Source organism: Osmia bicornis, chromosome 9, assembly GCF_907164935.1.
Source record: "Osmia bicornis bicornis chromosome 9, iOsmBic2.1, whole genome shotgun sequence".
NCBI classification, from domain to species: Eukaryota; Metazoa; Arthropoda; class Insecta; order Hymenoptera; family Megachilidae; genus Osmia; species Osmia bicornis.
The window spans coordinates 7,266,977-7,280,790 of record NC_060224.1 but is presented as its reverse complement, the minus strand read 5'-3'; the positions used below and the strand labels follow the sequence as shown (position 1 = coordinate 7,280,790).

The 13,814-nt window shown below is 36.8% G+C and overlaps 1 protein-coding gene across 8 annotated transcripts; it reads right to left on the bottom strand.

Annotated features, from left to right (window-relative positions):
• Positions 1-42: 42 nt before the first annotated feature.
• Positions 43-8,319, bottom strand: LOC114880913 (regulator of G-protein signaling loco). Of its 8 annotated transcripts, none has more exons than XM_046286998.1 (15): positions 7,765-8,312; positions 7,289-7,632; positions 6,597-7,208; positions 5,667-6,326; positions 3,953-4,063; positions 3,648-3,872; positions 3,345-3,565; positions 3,077-3,269; positions 2,612-2,821; positions 1,945-2,221; positions 1,719-1,867; positions 1,536-1,619; positions 1,300-1,444; positions 1,102-1,193; positions 43-927 (listed from the first exon to the last, which is right to left on the bottom strand). In XM_046286998.1, exons 1-15 carry the CDS (start codon positions 7,928-7,930, stop codon positions 427-429), a joined length of 3,990 nt encoding a protein of 1,329 aa, XP_046142954.1. In that variant the 5' UTR covers positions 7,931-8,312; the 3' UTR covers positions 43-426. The 8 variants fall into 8 exon arrangements, 7 of the variants coding, with proteins under 7 accessions (XP_046142954.1, XP_029053236.1, XP_029053238.1 ...); XM_029197403.2 differs by having other exon boundaries at positions 7,289-7,984; positions 8,050-8,312; XM_029197405.2 differs by having other exon boundaries at positions 7,289-7,984; positions 8,066-8,312.
• Between the last annotated feature and the right edge of the window lie 5,495 nt (positions 8,320-13,814).

The following is a 13,814-nucleotide window of genomic DNA, read 5'->3' as shown; positions in this document are numbered from 1 at the left end:
TCGCATTAACATTTTATTTTCAACGCGAATAAAAAGAAGCGATTTCTAAAACAAAGTTTATATAATTTATTTATTGCTTATAAAATCTCAAATATCTCTTTCATCGTTTGCTTATAACAACGCTCGCCGTCTATAAATTACAATAAAATATATGTCCTGTACAACCAGGAGACTAACAGCTTTGCTATATTAAAAAAATCATAAATATTCGTCGTTTATAATAGTCGTATAAATCTTGATTAACAGTACGTTGTATATAACTGAGAAAGCTAAGGCACCTGAAACAGTTTCGGATCCTTAAGCCGTTACCCAGTCGGACGGCACGAAACGACCATAAAACTGTATTCTATATCTGTAATAGGACAGATAACGAATAATAATACTAAAAGCTCGTTCCGCTGACCGTTGACAAATATTTAATACGGGTTAAAAAATATTTTTCCGACTGGAATCGGTTGGGCTTAAGGGAACCGTGGCGCGATTAGACTTTGGTAAAGATTTCGAGGACACGATATAACCAGTTTTCGTTGTGTTTGTTACAAGATTTTTCGGTTTCGGCGGCAGGGGAGGAGGTTTCGATGATTTCGGTGGCGATGAGGTTTCAGCATCGGATGAATCCAACCCGCCGATTCGACAGCAAGATCCGTTCTCCACGATGGTCCGATCTCCGTCCGTTAAAGTCGTATCCAACACGAACGAATTCTCGGAGGATTTACTTTGACGCTCTTTTCCCGTAACCGATACATAGAATCGTGCATCGGTAGCTCCGTTCTTCGACGAAACAACCGTATTTTGATCCTTTCCGCCACAGTTTTGACGTTCATGGATAGAACCGTAAAATTTGGAGTTTGCCTCGCAATTTGCTGATACTATCCTAGGTCTTCGTACCTTATTGCGATCCGTCGGCTTACCACCATTTTCCTTGTTCTGATCAGTAATTTCATAGCTTTAACGTCGAAATGCATCATGATAACAGTTTCAAAGATAAAATGTGTTTAAAAACGATACGATAGCTGTGCGCGCGTTAGGAAATATTGCGTCTTCGGAAAGATACGTTATTAGGTTATTAGTATGCCACAAAGGATGCGAGTTTCCGTTTACCTTTAAAAAGTCTGGCAGCTCAAAATTGATCTCCGTTCCTCTCTGGTCTTCCAATCGAGATCTTTGCGCTCGTTTCAAACCCTCGTATAGATCTAACGAAAAAAGAAGAAAGAGAATCATATTTTTATCTTTAACACGATTCTTTACGAGTGATAACAAGCAAAATATCGTTATCTTTATCTACCTCGCTCTCCTTACCTTCACCGTCAAATTTTCCCGGTAATTGTAATTTCACTCCGTTCCGCCATTTGGCTATTAAAGGAGGATGAGGCTTGCTAGTTTCTTCGGAGATGTAATCACTCGTACTACCTTTCTCGCTGGTGTTGTTACATTTAGATTTTCCCTTTGGCGTAATCGAAAAATCAATGAAAGAAAATTATATTTAAACTGAATGTTAATAAACCGGGTATAATAAAAATAAAAGCGTTTCGTACTTTCTTCTTTCCATGCATCGTGGAATCCCGGAGAAAAAACTTGCTGGGTAAAATAGACGAACCTTCTGAACGTTGGTCGTCCGACTGTAAAGAGAGAGTATAAACGACTTAAACGATGAAAAACGTATAAACTCGAAGGTACTCTCTTAATCGACCACTCGAATGTATCCTTCTTTTTATTACCTTACACGAGCCTTCGCTGTACTGATGCTTACTCGAACTTTTACCCACTAATAACTCTTCGAATACCTTGTTGGTAATTTCGTCTAAGGTAGGTTGAGCGTGTGACGGGTCGTTCGTCGATTTAATGGTACGCACCTCTTTCTGTGGATCTATAAAACGTTCTTCTTTTCAATACCTGAACGGATTAACAGTCCATTCATTTCAATTGCTTCGAAAAGTATATTACCTTCGTCTTTTGTATTCGTCAAAATTAGCCTAGCTGGAGCATCGACGGCTAGTATATCGGGACAAATACAACGGTTCTCACTCCATACAGTGACCGTATCTAAATTGAAACCGTACTTGTTCAAAAGAGGTCTGAGCACTTCTTTCAGAGTTCTGCCTTTGTGCGCGATTACGGTTATCACGCGACGTGACGGTAGATCTACTTTTAATACTTTCGTTGGAACAACTTCCACTTCTTGACCAGCCAACACCGACGATGGATATTTCGTCTCTATCGTCTAAAATTAGAAAACACAAGGCGAATAAGTTCGGTAAGGATCGATGACGATTAGAAAAATTTCATTCTATGCACAACAGCTGGATGTTTGTCGATGAATGTGCGAACAACTACGAAAGCTTTACTAACAAATGCATGCATGAAAATTGCAAGTTGATTCGGTAAGTAGAATCTCACGTAGCGCAATTCTTACACCGTTTAACCTCGTTCCTTATACTCGTTCTATCGTACTGACAAGCAATAATGGTTGGAATGTTTAGCGCGCAGGATAACGATATACAGACAGGTTCCATGAATACCGCGACCCATGTTAACGAATTACATATTGTGTTAGTTTCGAATAATGATCGTGTAAAAGGTGCGTGAAATAAATACGAGATATAACACAAACCTCGTCTGTGGCTAGGATTAGAACGTCATAGTTAGAGTATCGGAGAGCTCTTTTATCTAGAAGTCGTGTAACCACATCTTTAATACTCTCCGTTTGGCTAGTTGGCACAACCGTAGTCGATCCATCGGGCAATATTACCCGACACAAACCGGTACATTTGGCGCGAACTTCTTTAGTTTCGTTCGACTGTCCTTCGTAGGACGATAAAGACTACAAGTTACACATACAACAACTTTGTAGATCAGACATGCACTCATGTACCATGTATATTCTATGTATCTTCTTGACTACGCTTCAAGATTCTCTCGCGATCAAACAGTAAACTACCTTTACGCTAACTACTACAAATAAAAACTATCGATATCGTATTTAACCGATCGACATTAGCCATTGATGTAATTGTCTTTTCACACGGTTCCTGATTCTTTCATTACGGCACGTAATGAAAAATAAAATGATACTCACGTGTTTATGAAACGATTGCCTCAACGCCAAATCCCATGACGCTAACGAAGATCGGCTACTAGATATAGAAATACTGTCGTCATTGTTATTACCTTCTGCTTCCCTTTTCATCGTCGTGAAACTTTTATATATGGTTTCATTTCTACTAGGAGTTTTATTATATTCAGATTCTCCACGATCTTTCGACTTGGACCTATAAACACATTAAACGTATACATGATCACCTGCTCTCGTATACTCGATATAATACATTACTTATTACAGTTACCTGTTTTTTCTATTCCAAGGAAGAATGGATTTTCTGCATCGATCCTCCGCGTCCGAATGACTCTTCTTTAACTTAACGCTAGGAGAACTGGTAAGATTTAAATCACAATCCTCCGCTCCAATTACCGAACTTCCGGTCTCTATGCAACGACGGTATAAATCCGATCTCAAAAATCTTGGATAACTATCGAATTTCATTAAATTAAATACCTGCTTTTGTGCCTGTAAATGAAAAACAAACCGTTCTAACATCTTTTCAATATTAATAGTAAAGGGAGAATTAATACGGGATATGATTTTTCACCTGTACGAAAAGATCTGACGGTGCTTCGCATAAAAGATCCTGAGTTATTTGGCCAGTGGCATGGCTATCGACATTCACGGGTTCGGCCGCTGTGTTGGACAAATGACGTTGGTAAATTTGATTAGCTAACTTACGCCGTGTCACGATATCTTTAGTATCTTTATATCTCTCGCAAGCAGCCCAAAAATAAATGTTCTCATGGCTGAATTCTTTCTTTAGAAATTCCTTTAAAAAGAAAACAATGATTTTAATACATATAATATAACGCGATTATACTCCTCTCAAAAATAAAATTCGATTCTTACCGCAAACGTTTGTAATCCTTTTGGATCTTCCAGTAATTTTTCAAAACCATTCGCCCATGCATGTATAGTTTTGCAATCGGTGTTTTTATCGTACAATTCTGTACTACCGTGCTGCATCAAAGACACGTTAAAAAATTATACGTTATTAATCGGGTAGTTAACTGGGATTAAACGAGTCATGGGGGGAGCGATCGAGCGCGTGTTCTGTGCCGTACTGACACATATAATATTTTTTTTTTAAATCATTAAAATCAAATCGAAGAATATAGACAATACCTATACTAGTAAACGTAATTCTAACAATTTTAAATTCCGAAAACTAGATCTTTAACACTACTCTCTCTTCATTCCGATATAAGTAAACCAGTACATATATTATGTATGCAAAATTTATATAATTTGAATAATTACATTCTATCGTGATGAGTAACCGACCAAAATGAATTAAGTTTTGAAAATCGAAATGATATCAAGGTACGTGTATCGATGCACTGTATTAACGGTACTATTTCTACTCGACGTTATCGATTGCACCTTGTTGATCATTAATTGATTCGCTGACATTTAACATTCTGTGTATGTTCATAAAACAGTGAAAATTAGTTACATTGTATAACTGTATTCCGTTATCGATTAATTGAATTTAAAGAATTAATTTTAGAAAATTGAAAAACATCGAACGATCATGGAACGAGGTTTATGCAATTGAATAGAGAACATCGACTATCTGATACTGCACGTACCGATTTCACCACGGTGTCCATGTCGTGGACGCAAATCGTGTTTCTTCGTGCAGCCGCGCCACGATCTCATTTACCAAGGGAAAAATAAAAATATATTTAACAAAAATAATTTAGTTTACGATGCAATCTTCTTAAAATCGATCATAAATACAACGTTACGATACGTTCCAAACAATAAGGGCTACGCCCAACTGCAACGATGCACTGTTGACAATTACAATTCCCCGCACGGTTTCTCTTCAACTCGATATGGTCAGCCGAACACAATGAGCACCGACACGACCGACGCGATCGACCGATAAATAGTTTACGATCGAACCGACAGTTTGCACAACGTTCGATTAATAAATTTTTTTAAAGAACAAACCGAACCACCGGTATACTTTAATCGTCGCTATCGTAACTGTTACGATCAACGTCACGTTCATTTCGTGTCTAACATGTCATTCTCATGTGCACACCGTTACGGGCATATATTCGCCTGTGCTTCATTTCCTTTTCTCTCTCTCTTTTTCTCCTACTCCGTTTACTCCGTCGGTATCTTGTTCCTTCCTATCAAACTCATTTTTTCACTCACTTATATGCTAGCTTACTAGATTTTACACTTCAATTTTTCTTTTCTCATCCTAATTCCGTACCTTCCCTTTTTCTCCTCCTCCTCCTCCTTTCTTTTCTCTCCCCTCCCCGTGACCCAACTTTTCTCACACTCTCCCTCCCTTCTTCCCTCACCCTCCTTTTTATTCCCAAGCATTATATTTCCTGTTCTTTGAATTCATTTACTTCTTCTCCTTCATTTAATAGTAAATACATTAAGAAATAAATGCTCCAACTTCTAAACGAATCATTTTTTTAAACGTACTTCTCTCTTTTTTTTAATTACTATTATCTCAGAAGAATTATGGAGATCGTACGCAAAGTAATGGATAAAATTAAAATGTGTTAACAAAATAATATTAAAAAAAAAACCTTACCAAACAGGTATCCTGCACATAGGTTCCAACATTTCGAATTTCCTGTAAACTTCCCCAAGGGCGAGAGTTATCCGATTTGTCTGAATATGTCTGGCAGAGTGGTCGAGTGTAATCCATGTTCGTATTTAGATCTTCGAAACTATGCACTAATGACTTGGAAATACCAGAAAATACTTTCGGGCTAAACTTGTCTCGATCATCGATTCCGGCAGGTTCTGTTAATCCCGTGAAATCCAACAATCGTTTAGATCTAACTACGGAATCGTCCGATGTCTCGACAGAATCTTCAATACCGTGCAGCATCGCAGTAGTGCAAACGGACGCGAGAGAACCAACGGACGAACTAACCAACCCCTGCTTAACTGTAGCAGCAGATGGCAATGGACAGGTGGGCAAATCCCCCCTCTTCGTTCCTTTTTCTATACCGGAATTCATCTCGTGATCCTCCACCATTTCTGTACACGTACTCATTCCATTGCAAAAATCATTAAAAGCAACACCTTCATGAGTTAATTCTGTGTTACTCCTGCACATATCCGACTTATTTGCTTCGTTCCAGCATACGTTTATCCTATTTACTTGTTTCGATACAGCTCGAACCGTCAATTTTAAATCGGTAATCTCGTTACCGTACGTTTTCGACGAATACTCGTGTGCGTCCTGAAAAGGTATACGAACTTTGCTTTTAAACAGAATATTATACAAACAGTACGTTCTAAATATTTTTTTCACTTAATAACAAAAATTTAGTAATACTCGTATCAACCATAGAAATGGAAAGTTGTTCCTTTCTTTATCTTCCTTTTGTTTTTTTAATACAAATACAAGATAAAAGCGTTAATCAAGAATGTAGAATTGTTGATAACAAATGTACTCCTCAAGATCATGAAATGAAAAAATAATTACAAGAATTGATCATAATGGACGTACTCTGTACTCTGAATTAAGGCAGCATCTTCTTCGAGAAACGTTCTGCACGGTATTTCTATCCGAACGATTTGCACAATCATCTTTATAGCCAATTCCTGAGTCACTGTTACTCGAATGAGCCGTAGATGTACTTATATTGCTTGGCTGCGGAGAAGCAGTTTCTTGATGTCTTCTCATTTCGTTATACGAATTAGTATCGGTGCCTGTTGAATCTGATATGTACAAAGTCTGGATCGCACCGATCAGACCGTTGCAGCTATCCGGGAACTCTTGACATACATTTAATTCGGAAGTTTTTGTGCACGTAAATCCAAATATATTACACGCGCTAGAATGTACTGTATGATCTATCAATTTATAGTAAATTGTAAAAACATGGCATGAATTTGAAACAATGTTCTCTTTATCTCTAACAGATTTAGTCAATATACCAAAGTACTGTTTGTCTTGTTCAGAAAAAGAATTGCAAAATATGATCCTATAAGATGGATATTCTGCTATTACACGATTCTCTGAGTTAGTGAGCTTTATATTTGCCACATGTATAGTTAAAAGTACAGTGGTTGGATTTCTTTTCTCAGCCTTTAATCGCTTGATGCATTTCCTCAAAACCTACAAAAGTAAAATACTTAATAAATAATTTAAGAGAAGAATTTACAATAATATCGGTATCGTTAAGATTATCTATTTACCTGCATCATGCTAGATGGATGCAACTGATTTGGAATGTCAATAGTTCCAAGATAACCGACAACAGTTCTATGTACTATTTTCTCAGAATCTCTTTTATGAGAAGCTGGCGGCGGAGGTGGAGGAAGAGGATTAGACATATCCCAGTGGTAATGTAAATCGTAGTAAGTTTCTTGGTTTTGTAATTCAGACAATGTTTTCCCTGTCGCATCAAACATGGCACCGCTTTGTAAATCTCTTACAACTTTAGCAACTCTACATTGCAATTGCAATGCTCCCATGTTACTTGCACGTGGCTTGTAAATATATTTAGGCTTACAACGTACTGTTGTTACTCCTTCTTCGTCTGAAGAATCAGAATAATAATTTTCAGCTATTTGTAATCTCAAAAGACCTTTAGAACGACCAATTAATTGTACAACATCATCATGGGGCAGTTTACTGACATTATGACCATTGACAGACACCAAATAATCACCAGCTCGTAATCCGGCAATTTCAGCTGGACTTCCTGGAACGATGCAACTCAAAATACAAGGTTGCTGTCCCGAAATCGTGAAACCAAAACCTTTCATTCCACGCAGTACCTCCACTGTCCTTACACCGTAATTCACTCTCTTTTTTTTTCTTCTGTTTTGATGCATTCTTATACTTTCTTCTCATCAATTCTCATAAAGACTTCGATCAATTCGCCAAATCTATTAATCAGATTATCATTAAATTGATATTTTCGTAAGCTTGTAAACCTTTCGAATCATTCTACCTGACACTATATTAACTTTTATTGTCTTCTTGATGCTTCGTTGAAAAATATTTTAATATCTCGAAGCAAAATGATGCTTTTATTCTACTTCTAAATGTCAATATTAATCGTCGAGATTTTGATTTTCCTTTAAAATTGGTTACCGATCGTTTACGCTTCGAATCATCACGGCGTTCTTCCTATATACATATGTACATACATACACATATGGATGTATGTATGTACAGCATCGAGCACAGTAGTGTGACATTAGGCTTCCCTAGGGAAAATGGCGTTACAGGGGAAGCAGAAATTTTGACAGAGGAGGAACAGAAAGTCCTCATGCCAGGGTTTTATTTGCCGCGTTGTACTCGTGCTACACCATGCGGCCGACTCTTGCAAAAGAATAGAAATTTATAAGCGACATCTAAAGGTAGCATATTGTACAAAAACCGTAGATCCTTGTGTTTCACGTGTCGATAAGTTATGCAACTTCATTACCATTTTTGATAATTACCATTTATCGTCGGCGCCAAATCAACTAGGTCTAATTAGCAGGCAGCCATTTCTCACAGGGGCTGGCAATTTTTATACTACTTATCCAATAATATCTCGTTGGTGTCCAATTTAGTTAACAAAGCTATACAAAAATGGAAAAATTAACGAAGAAATATAGTACGCCACAAACCCGCAGCCAATTTGCTCGTATTATTTGTTACATAATTAATAAATGTACCATAAAAATAATGGTGCAGTTATTAATTATCCATCAAATAATAACGATTGCCCAGGTCTCACCACAAGGAGGTTGCTGCGGTTTGGAGACCCGCCCTATCCTCGTCCCATCCACCCTCCTTTTATGCAAATTATTATTCAATAACATCAATAACATCAATAACATCCTCCTGATGCACATTTGCAAAACGTTTTTTATTGTTGTGCAAACGAACAGCAAAAGGAGTATTATCATTATTCACTACCTGCCTATCTACTTATTTACTTACATTTTTCTTTTTTATTTTGATTACAGATTGATAATTAGTAAATATACAATTGCATATTTGTCCTACATAATTATAAATACGAAGGATACCTCCCTATACGAGCGCTCGTATAATGACAAAAATTCGCTTAAATCTAAAATTTCCTAATTAAACACTGCAGTGTTTAAACTTAATTATATATTTATTCAGTTACTTAACTTTAGGATCCTTAAGATATAATTGTCGTACCTAATCATTAACTTACAATTATATATATATATATAAATCTGAAAGGATATAAACAAACACCTATAATAAATTTGTTGATTTGGTTGGCCTTACCGTAATACGTCTTGAAACAAACTAAAAAGAAATAAACATAATTTAAAAAAAAATAAATAAATTTTATATTGCCTTAACCATAGACTTACGCATAAAAATCTAAAGGGATATAAACAAATACCTGTAATAATTAAATTTGTTGGTTCTTACCAGAATATTTCCTGAAACAAACTAAAAAGGATTAGGTACAATTTTAAATCATTTTTACATCACTTTTACACTTTAATTAATTGAATACCTTGAATTCCATCTGTTTACCTCAAGTTTTATATTAGATCTCTTCTAATCTTTTACTCACATCAGTATTATCAATTCATACTTTCTATAAAGATATTTCTCTGTAACAGAAACTGATTAATTGAATCCAGATAAAAACAAAAAAAAATTAATACCTGGAAAGAAGATACATTAGTAACAATAAAACTTTACAAAAATCAGAGTGGTTGTTAATAACTCAAAATCAATTTGATACGAAATATGAATTAAAAGCAAACTTCAGTACCAAAATAAAGAGAAAAAGATTTAGAAAAATATATATTTGAGTTAAATAAATTGAATTAAGAACTAGTATTTCATTTTTTTGTATTTAATATTCGTTCATTTGTTGACAAACAGTACACGATATTTTAATTGAAACAACTATCTTTTACTGCAATATACGTATGTACATACAACCATGACTCTACTTGACTTTATTGCATTATATTATTCAATACACCTTTCAATGCAAATTTATTGTAAATGGAAAAACTGAAAAGAAAATCGCGAGTGGACTTTGCTTTTCAAGAAAAGAATTTGAAAATTTATAAAACTAATTTAATTAGCTTCTCCGTAAGTTTGAAACGAAACATCGCGATCAAAAATTAAAAGTGAACAACTCGAACAACAATTATCCACCACTTTTGATTAAATAAAGTAGAATTAAAATTTAATAAGCTATCTCGAATGAACAAATATTCCTTGAAATAAATTATCACCAATCATCACAAAATAAAATGAATTTCCATTTTAAATAAAACTTTGAATAAAGTTCTATTTAAAACTTTATCGTATTTAATAATATTCTGAAAATAATAAATTCATATATTATTTAACAGTATTTCCGACAACCGAATGCTCAAAATTTTCAAAATTAAAGAAAGGGAAGAAAAAAGAATGGGGGCGGGGCAGAGAGAGGGAGGGTACAGGGGAACCTGAAAAGAAAAGTTTGACTGCCCATAAGAGCAATCCCTAAGCAAACCCTATAAAACAAACCGAAATCACACGCAACACTAATTTCAAAATTGCAAACATTCTGAACTATGACAAAACACCGGCTGGCAACGAAGGGTTTCACGCCCCCTAGTCTTACGCCAGACGCTACATACCACCCACCCCGCCTGGACGTCGTAACGCCAGGACAGAGTGCACCCCTTCGCTAAGAGCGCTACCCGCCCGTCCAACACGTTGCATCCAACGGTGTCAGATTGACGGACGCCCATAGTATAGACAAAAGGACTACAGTTTAGAATATGGTAACATATTTTCATATGTTCCGTATTCTAAAGCTGCGCCTGCAAAGGCCTAGTAATGCATGGGTATATCTCCCAGAGATGGTGTTCACGGTCTCAGGCCGCGGAATCCTTAAAAGGACTCCCACCGAATGTGAGTCATAGTTACTTCCACTAATTTAATAAATGCGAAAAAGTAAAAAATTTAATAACAATCGCGAATTCATTCGCAACACTAATTTCATTAATTATATAATATGTACAAAAGCGTACGCGTGAAGGCTGCTCCATTATGCGCAACACTAAGCTGAAAAAAAGCAAAAAAGCAAAAACGCGAACTGTAACGCAACACTACTCAAATCTACCGAATTTTGTAAGACGCAACACTAATCTAAAAAAGGGGTACAACCAATCCAAGGCTGTACCACGGCAGCTGGTCCATAGCTGCCATATGGACCATGGCAACTCCACTGGATCGTTTTTGGGCATTTCTAATGCAAAACGCGAATATTCATTACCGCAACACTAATTAGCAGGGAAATCTATAAACTAATGCAAAGCAATCGCGAATTTATAAGTCGCAACACTGGGAAACAATCGCGCTAATGTCATTCGCAACGCTATCTTTAACAGAGATGTAATTAAAATGCTGAAAAGGGGGATTCTCAAACCGTGAATTTTTTACTCGCAACACTAATTTCATTAATTATATAATATGTACAAAAGCGTACGCGTGAAGGCTGCTCCATGATGCGCAACACTAAGCTGAAAAAAAGAGAAAAAGAGAAAACGCGAACTGTAACGCAACACTACTCAAATCTACCGAATTTTGTAAGACGCAACACTAATCTAAAAAAGGGGTGCAGCCAATCCAAGGCTGTATCACGGCAGCTGGTCCATAGCTGCCTTATGGACCATGGCAACTCCACTGGATCGTTTTTGGGCATTTCATCATATATCGCAACTCTAATGCAAAACGCGAATATTCATTACCGCAACACTAATTAGCAGGGAACTCTATAAACTAATGCAAAGCAATCACGGATTTATAAGTCGCAACACTGGGAAACAATCGCGCTAATTCGCAACGCTATCTTTAATAGACATGCAATTAAAATGCAAAAAAGGGGGATTCTCAAACCGTGAATTTTTTACTCGCAACACTAAAGCAATCAACATTAAAAAGCAAAATTCTAAAAAATCTTAAAACAATCAACATTAAAAAACAGAACTCTGAAAAATCTTAATGCAATCAACATTGAAAAGTTAAATTCTATTTTGAAGCAATACAAAAAGGAAACACGATATTTAAAGTTCGCAACACTAAATTGAACCGTGATCGATATTCATTCGCAACACTAAATTGAACCGTGATCGATATTCATTCGCAACACTAAATTGAAAACGCGATTTGCCCAAAATTATGGGGGTCACGGGCCTCCTCTTCTCCTGCAATTACAAAACTACAACTACAGGCAAGCACAGTGACAAAGTAGTAACGATAATGATTTCCCATGCTTTCTTACAAAAGGATGCAAAATCATTAGTAGTTCCCCTCTTGAAAGACAGTTTGTCGGGGCGCTTCGGCATATAGCCTTTTCTTTCTTCGGGCGGTCCACCCACCTGAAACTTATATCTAAAGCTCGAGACTTGCAAATTCGCAAAACAAAAAAAAAACAATCAACAAAAAAGAAAAATCGCGAAACTCTAATTGACACGTGGACAAAAAAGGACTTTATATAAGTCGTTGTTCGTGCACACGTGCCGTGCTCGAGCAGAACTTGTGCGTTTCATGCCATCGCGATCGCGTATGACGACTTATGAAATCGCCAAAAATTTGAAAAATTGTACAGATAGAATCGAAGGCGAACGGCATACTCCGTTCGTATCGATTGGATCGTCAATTCTTCAAATATATTCCAGGTACAGGTTGATCACGCGAAATCGCGCCTACCCGACCAAGAGACTGTGATAACCTGTCCCGGCCCTACCTACTTACGATCTACCACACACACCAGAAGGTATACTACCTACCTACCTAACGCTATATTTAAAAAAGGCAAAATCACATTCTCACAAAAATTCATTCCACGACCCCCATACACTCCACCCGGGTGCAAGAGCCTAAACTAGAGAGAACGTCCCGGGACGCCTCCGTCACCCGAGTTTCATCTCACATCACACTCTACGGTACGTACCATTTTTCACTGAAATCGTCTGGCAAGGCTAGCATTCATTGCGTATAATGATAATTACAAAATTTAACAACTACTTTGATACAGAATATTTCATAATAATGGTAATAATCATGGTAATAATAATGGCAATATAGTAATAGTAATGGTAATAATACTAATTGGTTTGTACGTTCATTGTACATCTTGTTGAATAAAATATTATTTCAAATTAAAAGTTAAATGAAAAAGTTATTAAACCGACGCAATCCCACAGCCTAAAAACACACACACCATATGTGGAAATTACGTCGTGCACGATATACTAACACAATGCCAGCCGCTTATTAATTATTATTCTTATGAACTAGGTCATCGTGCCCATTGCCTCTACCCATCCAAGTAGCACCTGGGCACGTGAATGGGCTTTGGCAATAAACACGGAAAGGATTAAACCTGAAAATCCTGATCTACAAACATGATTAGTACATAAACATCTAACGGGCTAATATTTCACTATTTTAATAAAAGTGACTCGACTTTGTAAATATAAAACTTTAAGAACAAATACTGAAAAGTAAAATAGAGCAACTATGACGCAAACATGGTGCACTGCTAATATCAGCTGGCAACGAAGGGTCTCACGCCCCCTAGTCTTACGCCAGACGCTACATACCACCCACCCCGCCTGGACGTCGTAACGCCAGGACAGAGTGCACCCCTTCGCTAAGAGCGCTACCCGCCCGTCCAACACGTTGCATCCAACGGTGTCAGATTGACGGACGCCCATAGTATAG